Source organism: Takifugu flavidus, chromosome 10, assembly GCF_003711565.1.
Source record: "Takifugu flavidus isolate HTHZ2018 chromosome 10, ASM371156v2, whole genome shotgun sequence".
Taxonomy (NCBI): domain Eukaryota; kingdom Metazoa; phylum Chordata; class Actinopteri; order Tetraodontiformes; family Tetraodontidae; genus Takifugu; species Takifugu flavidus.
Genome location: NC_079529.1, coordinates 6232706 through 6253862, shown reverse-complemented (window position 1 = coordinate 6253862; position 21157 = coordinate 6232706). Strand labels below are relative to the sequence as shown.

General features: G+C 42.4%; 1 protein-coding gene across 8 annotated transcripts in view; it reads left to right on the top strand.

The window, feature by feature from the left end:
* Positions 1-21157, top strand: part of LOC130532206 (RNA-binding motif, single-stranded-interacting protein 3-like) — a 75443-nt gene that overhangs the window by 24720 nt on the left and 29566 nt on the right. For all 8 annotated transcript variants that reach the window (XM_057044650.1, XM_057044656.1, XM_057044658.1 and 5 more), the window contains 2 exons: positions 5202-5260; positions 11444-11535. In XM_057044650.1, the coding sequence (XP_056900630.1) occupies positions 5202-5260; positions 11444-11535 (151 nt within the window). The remainder of the gene's footprint in view (positions 1-5201; positions 5261-11443; positions 11536-21157) is intronic.

Sequence of the window (21157 nt, the reverse complement as noted above, 5' to 3'; positions counted from 1 at the left end):
TTCTGTCAGCCCCTGACATAAATGCATGCATACATGCACCCACACACACAAAGGAGGACATTATTCATGCACACAGAGTTACAGTGAGAGCGGATGGACTCCCCCTTGGCACAACCACACACACACTGTACACACACCCTGGAATCAATGACATCCTTATTGTGACCAAGTCTGGCTGTTCCTGCACGCTTCCCTGCTCATTAACATGATCCTTTCCCTTTCCAAGCCACCATCTTCATCAATTCCTCCTCCTGCCCTCCACCCCTTCGCCTCTCGCCCCTGACACCCCCCCACCCCACCCCCACCCCCTGTCTGTCCCTGTGCCAGTTCTCAGAGTGTCAGTGAAAAGTGCTGTTGTCAGCTGACATTTCCAATTACTCCCTTGGTCTCCCAAAGTATGGACACACTTTTAACGTCTGGGGACAGAGCGGACCGTGAGTGGCATCTAAAGCAGAGCACAAGGGCAAGATACCCCCCTGTGCTTTTATTCACACTTGTCATCTATCTATCTATCTATCTATCTATCTATCTATCTATCTATCTATCTATCTATCTATCTATCTATCTATCTATCTATCTATCTATCTATCTATCTATCTATCTATCTATCTATCTATCTATCATATTAACATTTTAATGGGGGTTTTCAGAGCTGCAGATGCAGGGAAACATACAATTGGTACAAATTTAATTTGCACTCCTAGTGAAGATGAAAATGAATGTTGAAACATGATTATTTCCAATAGTCAGAAATCACAGGAGCACAGAGACGAGCCTAATTCACTGGAACTTTGTCAAAGTGTTCTCTATATCTGTCAAAATAATTAAATACCAAACTTTCTTTACAGACCATGTGAGTCACTTCAAAGACTCACGACTCGCTGTAGATGCGATGTAAGCCTGCTTGAAACTGTTTACTCATATTTAAGCAACATTTGTGATTCAGGCCGTGCCTGACCCTGCACATCAGCTTTGGCTCTCAGGATTTCACCTTTTTTACTACATTAAAGTCTTATTCACAGGGTTGTTGCATGCACAAGAATTCTGCCTTTTAGCATTTATGGAGTCTGTTGTTCCTCACATTTATTGACTTTCATTCTGGATTTGAATGACTTCATATCGCTGTGCTGTATTGTAAGCTGTCATGTATTTACTACTCAGGATGACAATGATTAACAGTGAAGAACACTTGCGTATGTGAATTCTTCACTGACGTGTTCATCGTGATGTCATTGTCTCACTACTGCATCCTCACTCTTCCCTCTGCATCCTTCTTTACCATGCTGGTAAATAACAAACTCCATATGTGACTCATATGTTTAGCCTTAGTATCTCCCATGTGTTCTCTGAAACTTACCATCCTCAGGGTTACTTAGACAAAAATTCAGGGGTTTTACTTCTAATTCATTCCTCACAGCTGGAAAAAAGAGCCCCTTGTCAGAGTTCTCTTTCTGGAAGAGGGAAATCAAACTATACAAACATTAGCCATTTGTACGTGCTTGGGCATACATCTGAAGGGGTGGTTATTATCAAACAAGCATAATGAGAGCATTTGAGAGTCAGAAGTCGTATTTTTCTGGTATGTAAAGGAAAAGCCCAGCTCATTTTGGACTCTTAATGGGGTTCGCTCTGGAAACTTTAACACCTCAACTCTGTCCAGTGACAGAACTGATAAAAAGGCAGTACAGTACGTCCCACCTGGAGGTGCCAGAATATACTCATCCTGAGAGAAACTCCCAGGAGGATTCAGGCCTTTTCTTCTTACTAAATAGGTAATGCTAGAGTCGTGATTACAACACATGGACGCGTCCTTGGTCTACATATATGAACTAGTGCAACTTAGAGGACTTAACTCAGTTCCCCTCTGTGTTTACTGAGTGTTCTGTTGGGGGAAAAGTCAACATTAGGGATCCCAGATGCTGAAAGATATTGAGCTCGTTGCAGAGTTAAGGCCAGGGATGTGGTGGAGATGAAACTCATCTAAACTCAATTTTCCCACCACTGAAGTAGAAATAGACTTATATCCAGCTACTTGGCCTGACATAAATCTTTGTGGCAAAAGTTGACACTGTGGCCCACAGTCTTATCGGATCACAGGAAAATGAGGATAAGATAAAAGAACAATCGTCTATTCCATTCCCTGAAGATGAATGTGTTTCTTTACTTTAGAATAATGTGGTCATAAAGATGACTTACTTTATCCTTTCCATCGCCTTATTGTTAGAGAACAAACTCTTAAATTGCACCACTTAACCAGAATGCTTTGCAGCCCCAGAGCTTCACAGAATGCCCTATAGGCAGTTACATTCAATATTTCACTAACACAGAAGCATCTTCTGAATATATTTAACTACATATGGGGGGATGAGTATCTGAAGCCCCCGCGCTACCCCAGTCTAGCTAGCAGAGGCAGAGAAATCTGAGGGAAATTATGAGAAACAACAGCTATGTTGGTTCCCCAATTAGGAGGAACCATGCAGGGAGACTGAGCAGCCATTCAGACACAACCTCAACTGCAACACACACTGCTTACACACTGCATGAAAACAAATGTAACTAATGTATATGCAACCGTAAGTACAGAGAACTGGACATTTAGCAGCTGCAGTTCAGAAGACATCGGACAGCTAGCTTTCAGAGATGACCAGGGACCAGGCCTTGACTTAACGCAACATCGAGCTACCTTTGATCTTAAAAGAAATGGTGATTTAGTGACATGAAACCTGAATTCAGGGGTGTGCCAATGATGGCGGCCATTTTGATGATTGAAAAATATGCATTATCACATCAGACTGCTGTTAAATTTCAACGTCAAGGGGGAACAGAAAATCAACGTGGTGTCATCTGAATGATGTAAGCCATGAGCTCTGAGATCTGAATGAATGCTTCAGAGAGAAGGGTTTGTTTACAGAGCAACACATGTAGCGCTGGCTCACATAGATGTCAGATCTGTTACACAATCACTCCCCCTGCTTTGCATTTAACTATGGACCCTGTGAACACCATGAAGACTCAATGGAAACAAATTATAAAAAGTTCAGGAACTTTTTTCACTTTTTCTTGGGCACAGAGAGATGGAATGTCGAATTGCTAGCCATAACATCTGGTTCTTTGTTTTATTTTCTTGGCAAATGAAGAGTTTTCAAGTGTCTTCATGTGTCACTGCTGTTGGTTCAAGTGCAGGTCAGTGTTGCTTCAGCTAGCTCCAAGCTCCTGTAATCAATGACAAGCTTCCAGTTAGGACGGGACAGGACACTCTGCACTTTCCAGACTCTGCACATCATCTGATCTTTTTTAACAATAGCGTATTATTAAATATGTCTGCATGCAAATGGAATTTAACCAATGATCAGTCTGTGGTGATTTTCCCCTCCTCTCCTCTCCTCTCCTCTCCTCTCCTCTCCTCTCCTCTCCTCTCCTCTCCTCTCCTCTCCTCTCCTCTCCTCTCCTCTCCTCCACACTCATTCTTGTATTGCTACCTTTGTAAACAGGTAATTGTAACCAACTCTGTCAAAATTCCTTTAATTTGCTCAAGCCTTGTTCAAATAAGATATATAAAATATAAGGTTAGAAAATTAGAAAAAAATATTGTGGTGGTCTCCTTATGTAGCAAAAACAAGTAACACACACTTAATCTTGCAGGGAGTCACACCCAGTAGGTGTCCAGACACATTCACCCATACATGCACTGCAAGTACTTACATTCATAGATTTATACAGATCCACACAAAGTTTGAATCACAGTGAGGCAGAAGTGAACACTGAGTCTGGTGTTGCCAGATGGCGTGTGCTTTCTGCGCTTGTATGATTACAACTTTGCTGTTTTTCATTCCGTGATGTTTCGACACGGGATTTTGTCCTCTGCATACATGCGTTGGACCATTGTTTCGCTCTTTGGTTTGCATCTGTAGCACTGAATAACTCTCCAAACCTCACACCTAAAAGCATTTTCAAAAAATATGTGCAAAAAATTACTAGTTTGAATTGTTTGGTTTGGGAAAAACCCTATCAAAAAAATATCCAAATTTCTGGTCAAAAGTGTGAACATGAATCATTTTCTCCACCAATTCAAGATCACAGGCTGCAGAGTTGTCATGATATGTGTGAGAGCAGCTTTTTAAGGCCTTTTACTGTCTTTACTTCTTAAGTCTCCTATCCCAATAGACCTTGATGTGTGGCTGTCAGGCGAGGTAGAGTCTCTTGTCTTTTCTTCTCACTCACGCAAGCAGCAGGCTGACAGAGCCTCTCCTGATGGTGACAACTAAATGATCTCTTCTTTATTAAACACCTCTTACTATCTCTATCGCTCCCCGACACACTTCCTCCTCACTTCCAATGTCTTTTTTTATCTTTTGACTGACTGCGCTCCCACTCTTTCCATCGACTCTCCCGTTCATTTTAATTTCTTATTTTCAATGCTTTCCAACCTTCCAGATTGTGTCACGCCCCGGTTTCTCTATCATTTGAATCTTCCAGCTATAGTTATCGCTCCCCTAAATACGGACGCTAGAGGATATTCTGCCCTCCTTGCCCGTCAGCAAGCTTGTCAGCCTGTCAATCTGCTAGATGGTCACGCCGCCAGCCAGTCATTATGCTTCTGTGTTAAAACATTAATTAAAAAGTCACATCCATGGAGCGGCCAGTGGCCAGACAATCTTTCTACTCCCTCTAGTTTTCCTCTCATAGGCCCTCATGTGTTCTCAGTCTCTTTCTCAGCTTTGCGTCTGTTTCAAGCTCATCCATTTCCAGCGGAACTGAAAGACCGCTCTGATAAGAAACATTATTAACTTCTTTCTCAGAACACGGTGATAGAAAATAGAACTGAGGTGGTGTGTGTGTGTGTGTGTGTGTGTGTGTGGGGGGGGGGGTTCTGTGGAATAACAGAGACAGAGGTGTCGCACGCAGGACAGTCAGGTGGCAAAGTGGATGGAAAACGTTAAGAGCAGGCAGAAATATAGAACAGAGAGGTGGTGCTTAAAGATGTGTGTTTAGTATCGTAATTTTGGACATATTGAGGCTAATTGGGGAGATTTGGGCAGTTGAGGGCATGACATCACTCACATTTAATACATATGCTTGGGGTCACAAACTTCTATCTGGGATTCATCAATATTCTCTAGTGTCTAAATTGGCCTGAAGGAAGGATCAAATGGTTCTCCTGGTGATCCAGCGTTAACGTGTTATTGTTGTGATTTCTACAGATATGGGAAAATCGTGTCAACAAAGGCCATCTTGGACAAGAACACCAATCAGTGCAAAGGTGAGTAAAAACCTGTTCACCCCTCAAAGTGATTCAAAACTTTGCACAGTGGCAGACCTGATATGAGATTCCAGCTCCTAAGACAGCTTTTTTTCTTTTTTGATAGTACCTTAGGAGACAATTAGAGTAATTAAAATAATTTCCACCTCCAGATTTTGTACAGCTTAATGACTTTTCCACGGACTGGAAACAAAAGACACCAAATGTATAAATTCACTTTGTTCTTGCCATGGATACGTGTGTTTTTCCTCTCTTGATAACAAAAGGATGCACTTCCACAGCTTTATGTTTGATTTACTTCCCAGGATTGCAGCGTAATAATACTCAGAGTCAAGCATCCTTTTAAAACCAAGATGTCGGCATTGTTGTCACTGAACAAACCAAAACCAGTGAAACACAACAAAATAGGCACAATGTGTTTCAGATATTCCTCTGCAGTGCCTGAGGCTCAGTCGAGTGCCGTCTGATGAGAGACTGCTTGATTATTGGAGTGGTCTCAACAAAGCACTAATCAATATGATTGTAGCTGTCTGCTGTTATAGAGACACACAAGAGCATGTGTTCAGCATGATTGCTGCTCTTCTGCCAAGAATGCGCTCCAAAGGTACAGTGACATGGTTTTGGAGAACAAATGCCCTGTAATCAACATATCAGCTTGAATATTATGAGTGAAAGGAAGGCCAGTGAGATTGATAATAATGGCAGAGTAGACAGTGATTACTCAGGATAAAATATTGATACCCCAGTTGAAAATCTCTTTCACTCCAGTGGTATTTTTGGTGTGCCTGTCTTGCTGTTTATGGAATGCTTACGAATTTCAGAATTCCGAGACCTGCTTTGACGGCCCTTAGTGGGATGTGGCTTTGAGCGGTTTGAAACCATTAGCCGCAGGTTGACCTGCTAACGCCATCACGTAGGAACTACAAGTCCATACGTAGACTCAGTTAAGCCTCTATTTATCTGTCATTTATGAATAAGGCTCATTTCTGTGTGCTTTAATTAACAGTTTGTATGTTTGTCTCTGTCTGCATTGTAATCGCAACTATGTTGAAACCAATTAGAGGAATCAATTCATTCATCTAATGCACTGCTTCTTCAAAATGGGGGGACCCTCATCAACAATCTTGCCGCTTGCGATGCGGAATTTATACATCTCTTAGCCATTTGTTAACTCCCAATGATGGAGTTTCATTATCAGCCGGTCATTAGAATGCCTTACAACCGGATAAGTGTAGGTTTGATTGCAGAGGCATTCACTGGGGACAAGATAAGTGCTTAGCGTGACTAAGAGAGTACAAATTGGCAAAGGGAAGTCTCAGGGAGGGATTGATGGGTGGGGGCATGGAGAGGTAGAGGGGTGGGGGTAAAAATAACCCGGGGCTGATGGAAACGGAAGAGGCCCCCTTTCAAACTGATGATTTAGCAGACAGGCAAATCTATTCAGGAAGATTTTTCAGAGATGTGCAAAGAGGCGGAGAAGACAAGGACAGGTAAATAAAGTGGTCCTCCTGTGCTGTCTGTGGCAATGTTCCATCAGGCTGCATAGAGCTGCTGTCATGCAGACGTCCTCTGATCACTTTCTTACGGAAGGCGTTTCCTTCATCAAAAGATTTCTTCTAATTTTTTACCGCTCTTAAATCTGCTGGTGAAATATAAAGTACATCATTTCCACATTTATGGGCTTCCCTGAATATATATGCAACGATAAATTGAACTCCCCAGAAACATAATCCAACAAAGTATTTTCTGTTTAATTACTTTTCTTTTTTTTTGAAGTTTTTTTTATATCCTCCATTTTCTCAGCATCACAAATAAAATCTTTATGTCAGAGCTTTATAACAGGCACAGTGTTAAACACACAGACAGTTTTCTGTTTGGAGGACGGCGAGGGCATAGAACACAGGATGGAGGAAGGAAGGGAGAGGAAAGCACTCTAGATGTGAAGGATTTCCATTTCCCAAATACAAGTGCCCCCCTCTCTGTCTGCATTACTCTGGCCTTCCTCTCTTGCTCTCTTTCCCTCTCTCTCTTTGGCCAACAATTCCTCCCTCTTCCTCCCTGCCTCCCCCAATTCCTCTTATGCTCTATCTCTCCTTTTCCCTTTATACTTGGCTAGCCCTTTTAATGGCCCAAGGCCAGGAACTCTGGGAGCTCAAGAGATTAGATGGGAGGGTTTTTTTTGGTGTGTGAAGCATGTGTGTGGATGCTAATATGCACAATAAATAATATATATACACACACATTATATATATATATATATATATATATATATATATATATGGCTGAACATTCAGCAGAAAAGTCCTTGAGTGAAGAAATAAATTTGTAAAAGCTTCCATGGAGCATTCTGTCACTGACTGTTGACCTCTGACCTCCCTGGAGAAAGAGGTGTGTAAATGTTCTGCAAAAGATCTCTGCCTTGAGTGATGAATACAGTCAAAGCAGATGGCCAATTTCAAGGCTATCACATTGAAGTGCTCAGTGAAATGAGCAGTCGGGAGGGAAAAATGTGTCTGTATTTCATGCCTCTTCCTCGACGGTGTGACATATTTTTCCTGGCCAAGCCAACAGACATCTTTAGATGTATACCCTGAGTCAGATGCGCAGGGCATAACACGATTACAGACTATATTTTATCAGGAGGTCATGCTCCAGGTCCTTGAGCAGCTGACATAAACTTCTGCTGCTCTACGAATACGTTTGATATGAACTACACAGTTCATTAGTAAATCACTCAAAACAAAGTTGTGTCTGTTTGGAGGAGACAATGCTGTTACTCACTGTGTGTTTGGGTTTAATGGGGTGGGGCTCATTGGTCTCGGTAATTAGGCTCAGACATACCGTGACCTGATAACTTGACATAGTTTGCTGGATTTTTGCTCCTATTACAGAATTAATCACATTATTTGTGAATAGAGGTTTCTAAGGAAACAGGTCCAATCCCAAATGTATTCAGTATTAGCTTTACCTTTGCAAAACCTTGGCTTTTGCTGATTTGAATAACTTCACATATGTCAGGTCCGTCTACGTCAGAGTCAACATGCAGATTAAATCAGCATTTTCAGCATCTCAAATGGCCCCACAAAAAGTGTGCCTACTTATCCATATCACCTCGCGTTAAGGACTTCTCTTTAGAAGCCCACGTGCTGCTGCAGTACTAGCAAACAACTGTCATGAACCACCCGGATCCTGGTCTGCGTGAACTGTAATTGAAATGGACCCGGTGAACTTTGGACTGTTTTGCCACTAATTATATGGGCAGTCCACAATCCAACATTCATTAGTTATAGTCTGACACAGGAAATACACAAGTTTACTTTTATATTTGGTCTAAAATGGAAGTGTCCTGTCATGCACACACAGTAAAATATGTCTGTGCATCCACAATTAGCTGAAGTGTTTTGAAGTGGCCCCAATTAAAGAAAAATATATATTTAAACCCAGAATTTTGTGTAGGCATGCCTGCATAATATATTAATGACTGTTTTCATTGCATATTGCAGAGAATGTTTGGCTGGGTCAGTGTTGGCAAAGTTATAAATATGTACACATTATAAGTATGCGTAAATAATTCTCATTTTGACCAAATGACGGGTTTGTTATTGGCATCAGTATAAATATATCTGTGCACATATGCGTATTATGAAAACAGTTTGCTGCTTTTGAACAATAAAAAAGTCATCTGCTTATCAGCACCGTGTTGGGGCTCCAAACCCAAGAAAAAGACCCACAACAACAGATGTTGGGACCGAATCGTGTGAGTGACTGTGAAAGAGCAAGAGGCGTATGTACTGATATTCCCGAAGCGTGTTTATATTTGGTATTGTAATGAGTGAGGCTTTTGAAATATGGATTAATTAATTATGTTCATGCTCGGACCACTCGAGCCCACATCTGGAATTTCAAAGCAGCTGCGTTTTGGGATCATTTTCCCCCGTTGGGTTTCTGCATGTGTTGATATTCCTTTTATTTGATTCTCATGTAAATACAATCAGAGAAATAAAACATTCTCACATAAACAATATTCCAGTTCAGCTTGGAAGCTGCCATTCACACCAGTAGGAGGCTGTCTATTTAGCTTCGCTTTGTTTATTTGAGCCTTTCTTTGTTCCTGTCCTTCCCATGCAACCCAGTAAAATATTATTTTTGACTGCCATGGTAGATCACATGTACAAATAATAAAACAAAAACATTAATGGATTTTGTGATCACCCTGATCATCCAGAATTCTACTGAAGGCTCCCTGGAGCCTCGCAGTCATGTGGACGTCATGTGACACAAAACCTCACCTGAACTTCAGATTCGGATTAAATCCGGTCATGGCAGCCGCGCGCCATGCTGACGGTGGTTTTCCTGCACCATACTGTACCACAAAGTGGACTGTAGGAAATGAGCAGTGATTAAAAGCAGCAAATTCCTTGGTTTGGCTGGACAAAGTGGAGAAACTCTGGCTGCACATTACAAACCACACGACTGAAAACACTCCGCTGCCAACACCCCCACACCCCGGTTACAAGCCGTGCTCGGTTCCCAGCAGGTGGGAAACAGGTCTGATTCATGATGGGGCCCCCATTGTTCATAATTTTCACTTCCTGTTGATGCTCCATCACAGCTTTGCACCGTTACTCAGTTCCAAGGTATGGAAGGCCCACTGCTGCCACGGGGAATGTACATCATTGCTCAGTATTTAAAAAATAAACTGTGAATGGCTGCGATGTTCCACCCGATATGTGTTCTTTGCACATCCGAACATGCCAGAGGGTCAACAGTTTGACCGATACCGCCACACTTAAACAGTGACGACAATCTTTTCGCAGTAAAACTGACTGATGCAGCCTTTTTTACACGGGTGTAAATCACTTTAATCCCTGCATTAAATGTTGGGAGCTGCACTCGGGCACAGGTGGACGCCAGTGCGCACAAATAGAGGAGCACTGGAAGATTTAGTGTAGCACAGCAACAGAATGAGCTCATGAACAAGGAACTGGGATATTAAATGTCAGGGAACAGAAAGCTATAAGATAGCCTCTTAGCACCTCTCGGCATTCTGTTTGTGTAAATCTATCTATCTATCTATCTATCTATCTGTCTGTCTGTCTGTCTGTCTGTCTGTCTGTCTGTCTGTCTGTCTCTGGCTAGCTTGACTTGTTTTGTAAAGCTAACGTCACCAGTGGTAGCATGGCGTGCCGTCTACAGCCCGCTAAGGTTGCGCAGCATCTTCAGGATGGCACATCCTTAGCCAGAAGGTTTGCTGTGTTGTTTTAGAGCATGGAGGAGATACCAGGAGGCAGGCCAGTCCACCACGAGAGGTGGAAGGGGTTGTAGGGGTGCAAAAACCCAGCACCAGAACTGCTATCTGCCTGTTTATGCAAGGAGGAATGGAAACAGTGTTGTCAGAGCTCTACAAAATGACCTCCAGCAGGCCACTCATATGCAAGAAACAAGAAACAGACTCTATGAGTGTGGCATAAGGGCCTGGCATCCTCCAGCAGGGCACCAGAATTGCCAACTTTGCTCTGTTATCTTGAGATGTGAGAGCAGCTTTACACGGAGCACACATGACAGATGAGTCTGGAGGTGGTGTGGAGAATGTGCTGCAGCTTGTAACATCCTCTAGCATGACCCGTTTGGTGGTCTGGGAGGAATGTCCTGAGGGACTGCACAGACCTCGGCAAATAAACTACAGGAACCCTGAATGCTGCTCGGTATTTGGATTAGATCCTCAGGCCCACCGATTTTCAGGAGTATTTCATTGTTCCAGATTCATTGTGTATTTTAAGTCATCCTTTTATGTTTTATGTACAAAGATCTACAAAGACCATAAAATGAATGTTGAGCAGCCATTAATGTGCTGCCATACATTAGACATAATAGATATGATTTCATTAAAAGAAGCTTTACTGCACACAACCCTCTGCAGGCATTACCATACACTTTTGATCAAAACCAATATGGAGGGCATTTAAATGCACACATGACCAGATTTGATTCTGACACATTTATTGGATTTATTCAGCAATATAATCAAACCTCAGGCTTGGATTTCTGGCAGAGCGTTTGTGCACCGTAATATCCAACAACAACAGTTAAGTAATATTTCTTGTCTGTTTTGTCCTCTATCGTGTGTGTGTGTGTGTGTGTGTGTGTGTGTGTGTGTGTGTGTGTGTGTGTGTGTGTGAACAGGATATGGCTTTGTGGACTTTGACAGCCCTGCAGCAGCCCAGAAGGCTGTGGCCTCGCTCAAAGCCAGTGGCGTCCAGGCACAGATGGCGAAGGTAAGCTTCACCCCCATCTGTCATCCTCCCTCCCTCATTATCACGGCGTTTTCTCGTGGCGCTATACTCTTGCGCGGCTCAGTCGCTGTCTTTAAAGCCTGGAGCAAGCTGAGACGGATTTTGCTGGCGTCAGAGGTGATGGGAGATGATATCAGCAGGCAAATAATGAAACGTGACAGCAGTATTGATAATTATGATAATTATTTTGTTAGTCATTAAGTGTTGCCTCACGTCAATGATGAGATTACTGATTCAGCCCATACAGAGCTATTGATTAACAACATGCCCATTTTGCGATTATTAATCTAATCCTGGAAAAGGTAATGGAAGGTTTGGAGAAGGTTATTGAATTCCCTGCCCCTGCACACACACACACACACACACACACACACACACACACACACGTCTGTTCCCTGCGATTTCATCTTGCTTGCTAATAATTCTTATTGCGTGTGTTTAGCTGCCAGGCCGATGCAACGATGCAATGCCAAAAACACGTGGGCCTTACCAGCACAATCCCATTATCCTCCAGTGTGCGTGAGGGAGGCAGACTGAATAGCCTGCCTTCTCTTGTAGATTCATTAAAGCTCCATCGCTTGATACTCCCTTTCATAAACGAGGAGCGCAATTAAAATGGGCGAGTGTTCAGACACCAGGAGCATCCCATTGAATTAAACAGCAGCAAGCCTCTGAGCCACCTTTGCCTTGCTCTTCTATTAAAGCTCTTTTCATTAGACTTCCATCTCTTATTTTGTTCCTAACTGCTTAAGGGTGCATTTGGAAGGGCTGTGTTGATGTGTTTAGCTGTTATTAAAGAAGGAAGAACCCTTGACTTCTCGGAGATTGAGTTTTCCAGAGGGATCGAATGAAGGGCAAAAAGTCAATTCTAAATGAAATTACACAGACTTCTTACTGTTTCATGAACTAATTATGCACCGCGGCGCTGATGTCCCACTAACTCTTCCGCGGCAGGTACACTGAAACTATGTGGAGCATTTTACCGATTGACAGAATGTGGGATTAAATCTGCCTCCGTCTCTCTGTCAGTTTGGAACGACACAAAGAGAAACGAGACGCGTGAAATAACAAATACTCATTAACGTCCGCAACAGTCTGGACTGATTCACCATGTTCCACGGAACATAATCCCCAGGAACAACACTTAAATAGACTTTGAAAGCACTGGCTTTTTTATTGAGACAAGCAAATGCAACGACATTAATAAAACCTGACATAAGACAGTGTTTAATGATGATTTTGGAATATGGTGGTTTGACTAAAACTACACTGTGTAAAAAATCTGTGCACTATTAATGCATAGTAATGTGCAAATAAAACAACACAAAAACATCCCCATGTTTTCAGAACAGCAAAAACTAAATAAAAGTCACATGAACATCATTTATTCATTTTCTTATCATATGACTTCATATCATATGATGCCTGAAAAATGAGAGATTAGACTGTGAATATGGATGAAATAATAGTTTAAATCCCGATGCTTTATTAAATCCTAGAAACACATTCACATCAAAACAAAAACCCTTTTAAAACTTAAAAAATAAACTTTCCAATCCATTGTATGGTGACTTAAATAGTCATACAATCACAGTATATATAAACTATATCAACTCTATAATGAAAATTCAATTGCTTATTTAAAATTAAAGGTTCTTTGTGTCATAATCTGCACCAAACTTGCCTCAAACCCAACTTCTAACTTCTGTGCCGGCAGGCCAATGAAATGAAATAAAAGATTAATCTGTATTTATTTTACAGATTTAAAGTTTTACACCATTTTGACGGAGCTCACTTCATTACTGCATCCATTCAATCTACAGCAGATAGATTATATAAGCCCTTAAATACATTCAGCATTCAACCTAAATAATATTATTAGCTGTCTGAATTGTGGAAAGGACATCAAAAAAGAGCCAATCTGGTAAAAAAAAGCCAGCAAACAATGGAGAGGATTATCATTTATTGCTGAAAATGGGAGAAAACTCCAACAATAATAGTGCGACTTTGCCGTTCCAGAGTTCCTTTATTCCTACGCCGATTAAACCGCAGCCCGCCGGTCCTGCTCAGGGAGCGGGGCCATGCTGCCTTCCAGCTACCAATTTTCACATCAAGCATGTAGTCATCAAGCATGTCCGTTATATGAACATTTTCTTGGACTCATCAGCCTACTGTTGTGCTCGTATCAAACCGTGGAGCGGCGTTGGCAGAATGGCGGGATTCCTTCCACAGGCTTTGGAACTCTGGGTAGAAAGTAATCATTCTGTTGGCTCTATCATAAATACAGAATAACACAGAAACTTGGACAGTTTTCCCAGGCACGCATCAGAGTAGGTAAACAGTGCAATAATAGAATATGCAGTAATGTTTGGGGGGGGTAATGAAATCTTAGGTTCCTGCCAACTCTGAGGAACTATAGTCTCAGCTTTATTTGTAGATTTGCTGTTTTCTTATTTTCCTCTTTTACCTTTTGGTGTTTGCGCGAGCTAGAGCCGCAGTCTGGCAGCAGAGGACTGATGTTGTTTTTGGATTATCAGACTAACCCGCTGCACGTTCCGTGTAAATGATTAGAGTCAGCAATCACATAAAATAACAGCTGACAGGAAGGAGGTGTTGATTAGTATCGGTGCCATCGCAGGCACTTCCCCGCTGAGTTGAATACCAGCTAAAGAAGCAGCCGTACCTTCAAAAGCTGTCTGGAAATTCAGCTGCCAACCTCAAAGTTCATCATAATTAAGGTAGCTTCCTGATATTGATTAAAGTGCTCTCGAGGCAAGTTTGCACGTTTGTTTTTGCAGAATTAATCACAGCCAGAGATTCTTAAGGTTGAATTTTGTATGTATTTATTTGGAAATAATAGAGCAAAATACAATACGAGATATGAGGTAAAATGTGTGTGTGTCCTTCACCTACATCAGGGCATTTCTTTGTAATTGCTATTGTCCAAATGATGATTACTCTTTGATTGTGGCCTCTCTCTCTCTCTCCCCCGCAGCTACAAGTTTCTGCTTCTTTAATTACACTTTTCTGCCTCATTTTCATGTAAATATCAAATCAAATCAACCGCAGGTTCTATTTTCTTCCATATTCATCTCCCTTGTGCGACAGACGACCTGCTAAACGCTAGCATAAGAAAACTTCAAAAGTTGTGTTTTGATAGAAACTATCAGGCATTTTGTGTGCTTGTGTGTGTTTGTGTGAACCCCCTCACTGACATCCAAGGTTACTATGCTAATTATGGTACACTAGCGCCGACACTTCACACATCCCTCCCTACTTTTTCCCTTTCTTTTCTCTTCCACTTTGTCCTTGTTACCTCTTACCTTTGTTGGCCATCTCTGCCTCTTTTTTGACCTTATTTGTTCCCTTCAACCGACCCCTTTCAACATTCTCATTGTGTGTGTGTGTGTACGCGTGTGTGGGCGTGCACATGTCTTGTCAGCAGCAGGTGCTGCAGTGCCTCCTCCAGAGTCATTAGTTGGAGGATTGAGTGAGGACATAAACTGTAAATGAAGGTGTGGGCTGGGATGAAATGGTTCACATGCAAAGACAAGAGGTGAACTTTGCTAAACCATCATTGTTTCAGCCCAAATAAACTCTGGGATTATTGTGGTTCTTTGCCTCCTTTTTATTTTCCTTCTTCCACTCCTTGCTCGCATGTCTGATAAAAGCCAGATGCCTAATTTGCTTTGCTCTGGATTTGGTGTGTATGCTTTGTGTGGGTGGGTGTGTTTGTGTGTGTGGGTGGGCGGGTTTGTGCGTGCGTGAGTGACAGCTATTAAAAACACACGCAGAACCAAAGACAATGACTGGAAGACAGGGACATCATTTAGAACTTCTCTTTATTCTCATTTTTTAAAAGTCCCTCCCAGCAAAATAAATAAATAAATCCGGTTTGTTTTGCATTTTATTATTAGGTTGGCGTTTTAAAAAATTACAGATGCGCGCTGAGTGATTGTTCACGCTGTCATTGTTGCCGTCATTGATTGTCCAAGATGTTGTTTCTTTTTATTAATCTAATCCTTCTTAATGAAAAATTAAAAGCATCCGGTCTCTCTCAGAAATTCTCCGGGGCCTGATAAACACTTTGGTGTCTTTGATTTCATAACAGTCTTTGAAATCACTTCATTTCATTTTGACAAAATAAATAAATGTCCATGTAGTTTAATAAAATAAGTCTTATCGCAGCTCTGAATGGGAACAACCTTTGTCTGCAGAACGCACACATTCTGAAACATACACTTCATTAATGTATTGCTCAATTGGTTTATTTTTCTTTCTCTGTGGGCTTTTGTCTGGTTCAAGGTGGACTTGACATTGCGAAATCCAGACAATAAATCAAATTTTAAGTGGAGGATGAGGTAGTGGCCAAATGCGTACGTGTGGCTCTACAAAAAAAAGGTGAACGTGTGCTCTCGCTCTCCTCCCTCCATGTGAACCTGGGTGGGTTTTTTTTTGGATCCAACAAAAGCAAGAGGAGGACAATGAGGAGAAAGAGCAAAGCAAGGGAGGCAGGAGAGGAGAGTGGGTGGGAGCCGACCGAGTGAAACCCAATCGAATTAAATGTAATCTGGCCTAAATGTGCACAACCATCAGCTGCTCTCCAATCTTATTAACCCTGCATTACCAGGCCGGGCTTGTGCGTGTGCGGTTGCGCGTGAGTGTGTCTCCTGTTACGTTAGTGCGAGTGGAGGAGGGAGAGAGATGAGACAGTTAAGTGGATAAGCAAGTAGAGGAAAGGAAGAGATGGCAGGAAGAACGACTGGGAGAGACATGGAGTTAGAGACGAGGACCAACATGGGCGATTAATGTGCTTCTGTATTAGCTCTCGTTAGGAATCACAACAGTCTAATGGAAGCATAAACTTTGCTCCTTGTGTTAAACAGGAGAGTTCAGCCTGCTGGCTAGAACCACACACAATCCGTTTTACCTGTACCTCTACATGGAAAGAGGAGATTTACATAACATTGCCCTTTTTGACAGCTTTCGACTGATGGGTTTGGACTCACTGATCGCTCACAGACGTGCGTGGAAAGCAGTCCACTTGCAAATCTGCTTGTAAAAAAAATTGAGAATAATAAGAGAATAACAAATACCGTCACGGAATGTTGGAGAAAGCCACTGGAGATTTAAGAGCGTTAGGTTAAAGAATAAAGCGTTATTGCCAAGCTCCAAAGCTGGAAATTGCATCTGACTGAAACATTAGAAGTCTTAATGTTTTTAAAATATTCAGCTGAATTTGACATCTCAAAACATTTATGTTATCAGGTTACAAGAAAAAGTATTCCAGCCAGGGTCCCCACAGTTTTGTACAACTTCATCAATGAAGTTATATTTCAGAGACTAACACAACAGAGTAACAGACACCCCACTTAGCACGGAAACATTCAAATCATGTGACTGAGACTTAGATTTTACTATAAAAGTAGAAAGCATTTCTGTTTTGCAGGACCAGACTGTTGAGCAGATCAACATGGTCTTTATGTTTGGAGGATGACATGTTCTCATTAAAGAAGATGAATAGGTAGAAATTGCAGCATAGCAGCTGAGCAGGGCAGATCTGTAAGCCTAATTATACAAGACACCACTATTTACAGTGTCAACCCAAGTTTAATGTCCACAATTTAGGTGATGGGAAAGTATCCCATCCATCAGACAAGTGAAGTAAATTTTGTGAGAGGGACGACAGACGACTCTCCAAGTTTTCCACTGCTGTATAACAGTGCTAATTTATGAGCTAGGGTTGCTAGCACCTACCGTATTTACTGTCCTCACAGGTGCAGTGACTCACTTTCCTGTCTGTCAAAGTTTAACTTTAGTCCTTTCTTTGCAAACTTTGTAGAAGTTGAAAGGAAATTCATCTCTTATGTCTGAATGGTGTCCACAAACAGAGCACTTTGCATACGTACAGCCAGTTTATCGTTAGCAGCCAGTTAGCATGACTCTTCATAGCTAATGCTAACTGGCTTTACCAAAGTTTGAAAGAACCTGTCATTTATTAAAAAGCTTGAAGACGAGTTCAGACATCACACTTATTTACAGTTTAAAATAAATCCAATTATTAACAGCTCAATATCTGGACAACATGCTCCACACATGCACATTTAGAGCATCCAGCAATAAAATTATACATTTTACCATGGAAAGCTATTGGCAACATTTAGAATGAAAATGTTGGTAGTTGAGAAGATAATGAGGAACATATTTCGCAAGAGTAGCACATTTTTCAACTGGTAAATGCATCATTTGGGAGATCCATCACATTTAGTATCACACCATTATTACCCCCGAGAGGCCGGAAAACAAAGAGGAATGAGGAAAACATGGGTGAGAACAGAGGAGGAATGGAGTAGGCAGCTGTAAAGTGGGGGCGGCCCTCAGTTTGATGGAGCCAGGCTACAGAACAGCTCTATAAGGACAGAAGATAACTGGAAAACACTATAAAATACCTCTCCTCACATCCTTCCCCTCTGTGGACTCAGTCTTTGAGTGGGCCGCTGAAGCGAGGGAGGGTGCATGGAGAGATTGATGGAAGGATGAAGTGGGAAGCCCGAGTTGTAGCAAGGGAGGAGTGAAAGAGAGTGATGGAGTGGGCAGCTTGTACTCGAGGAAGGAGGAACGAGAGTAATCAAGAGGAAAGGTAGAAATGCAGGCAGGAAATTAAAGCGGTGCTGCGTTTAAAGTCACGCTTGCACCATGGGAAACATTCCATTTGAATGAGATGAATTAATCGGGTTCGGAGCGGCTGACTCAAATCTGACTATTTTACGAGGATCTTAGGGAGTCTGGGTTGTGATTGGCTGCTCAGCGCTCCCATCTCTCATTATTATTGGTGGCGAGGCGTGTTTGTTGTTTATCATTGGGAAGGCAGCAGCAGTCGATTCGGCTAGATTCACAATCTGATGGCATAATTCAGCCATCGATCAAAATTTGTGGACAGCGGTAGCCTGGCTGCTCCTCCAGAGAGCGGGGGTGTGGGGAGCTCTCGGAGAATATCACAAATCAAATCCTCTAACCTTTTAGTACATCTGCATCTGCTCATGCTCACTGAAACCCAATGAGGTCTTTTTCCTGCGTGTCTCTCAAACTGTCTTCTCTAACTCTTCATCTGTCTCCCTTTCTCCCCATTTGATTTCAATCACGCTTCCCTTCAAAAGTTTCACCACTCTATTCCTGACGGTTGCCTGTCTTGGTGACTACATAAGCAAGCGTGTGGCCGGAATGATGAAGGCTGCATTTGAAATCACCATCACAGAAGCTTGTCCCTGCCTATAAATGTTCTGAAGGATAAACAACTGCAGTTCCTATGGATAATAACAACTATCAATTTGATATATTAATAATTTACAGGTGTGAAATGCAGACTCTATTAATCCTTCCCGCTGCAGTAAACAAGCTGAGGTTCTCCTCGGTAAAGTCATTAAAAGTTCCTCGGCGCCAACGGTTTCTTGCTCCTCAGGTTTCCTCACTTTACGCGAGCATTTTTCAAATCAACACTTTTTGTAACTTTGGTGTTACATCTGACAGCAAGTTAATTTGTGACTGAGTAGAAATGTCAAGGTCAAAGGAAATAAAGTAAGGAACATTTCTCACTAATAAGAAGGAAATATTTTGTATTTTAAACATTTTCCCCCAGATTTGCCTCCGGGTTACATCTAACAATGTCATATTGTGAGATATAGAACCATTTAACGGACTGGAACACTTTCCCCCCCCTTTGTCCTGCATGTAAAATCCCTGGCTGTGCCTATGAATATTAAACAGGGGATCTTGGATCCCCGCTCATACATCGTGATACCAATCTTTCCATCGCTGCTTGTGATTATTAATTGACTGGGTAGTTTGTGGCGAGTCCATCCTAATCACGTCTACATAAAATCTGGGGTCGCGGCACAGCCGGGAGCCTAAACAGGGGATGGACAAGTCCGTGGCGGGTGCACACATGATGAAGCTCTAATGAGGACCTGCCTCAGGAGGACAGTAAACCTGCTCAGTGTGAGTGGTGAGAGTTTAAGAACCCTTGTTAGGGCTTAATGGTTTTGGAAGCAGGGAGGATGTGGTTTGCACAGGTGAGATGATGAATGTGAGTGTGCTGTCCTTGGTGGAGGATATGATGCTAATTAGCCTGCTGTTTTCTCAATGGTATTCCACCGATGAGCCTGTTTAACCTCGTTTTCAATATGTGTGTGTCTGTGGAGGATCCGTGAGAGACGGCAGGATCGTGTGTGCGCGTGTGCGTGTGGATGCGTGGGCGCTCCTGCTGACTCAGGCTGCATTTCCCTTTCTAAAAGTAAATAACCTTGGTCCAGCTGCTGGCCCCGCTGCACCCTCGTTCCAGCATCTGATGCCCGCTCTCTCATCCAAGCAGCTGAGCAGCACCACGCGCACATCCACAGAGCGCGCGCAGGCAACTCTTAAAAAGGGTCCGCGCCGGTTCAAAAGTGGATTGATTTACATGCTTTTCAAAATCTATAATCCAGCGAGTCTCATTGATCGGTTGACATGTTGCTATGCGTTGTCCTTGCACAGCGTTTTCCTCAACAGAGAGAATCAAACGCTCACTTTAGCTTTAGAAAACAGTTGCTGAACTATTTGTTCCTACAGCGCGACGGTGCTGGCTGCGCTCTTTCGATTTTCGGAACAAAGCGTAAGCCAACATGAAAATTCCTGGATTTAGCTTGAGAACCTATAGCGCAGCCAAAGCAAACCACCGTCCTGGAATTTATGAGGAGCCAAACTTGGCAGGGTAGGAAATGTAAATAAAGCAATCTTTTTCTATCTATCTATCTATCTATCTATCTATCTATCTATCTATCTATCTATCTATCTATCTATCTATCTATCTATCTATCTATCTATCTATCTATCTATCTATCTATCTATCTATCTATCTATCTATCCTGTTCAATCTTCTCTCTTTCAGTCATTACACTGTAGTCACTTTTTCACCTCTCTATCCCTCTCTCTCTCTCTCCCTCTCTCGCGCTGTCTCTCTCCCCCTCTCTCGTCCTTCTAACCCCATGCCATCCCCCTGGAGGTTAATCCCTTCGGTTTCAGATAGAGATAACCATGGCAACAGGCCGCGGTTTCTCGAGCTCCAGGTCTGCGAAGGCATTGATCACGATGAAACAGTGTCAGGTGTGCGAGCAAAATACTGCACACAACATGCACGCGTGTCCGCGCGTGTGGTCCGTATAGGTGGCGAGGAATCCATAAAGCCGGACTCCACTCCTCAGTCTCACCGTGTGAAATCCAACCAAATATATCTGCAGCTGCTGCGGTTAAATCGATACTCGGCTAAATCTAACATATCCCCGCATGTGTGTGTGGTCAAATCATGAAGAACACACGAAAAGGGGGAACATGAGCAATGGTATAAAAGTGATATAAAAGCTAAACAGCCACAGGGGATGGATGAATAATAATTTAGAGCTGTGAATCTTCAGCTCTCCAATCTCCTCTGGCCTCCAGTAACAATGCTAAGTGAATCATCTGTCGAGGAAAGTAGGTGTTTATCGTGGCCAGGCTGCACATCGGCAGCGGTTAAATTACAAGGAGAATTAAAATAAATGCATGAAATAAAATGGAGAGACCACAGGTTACG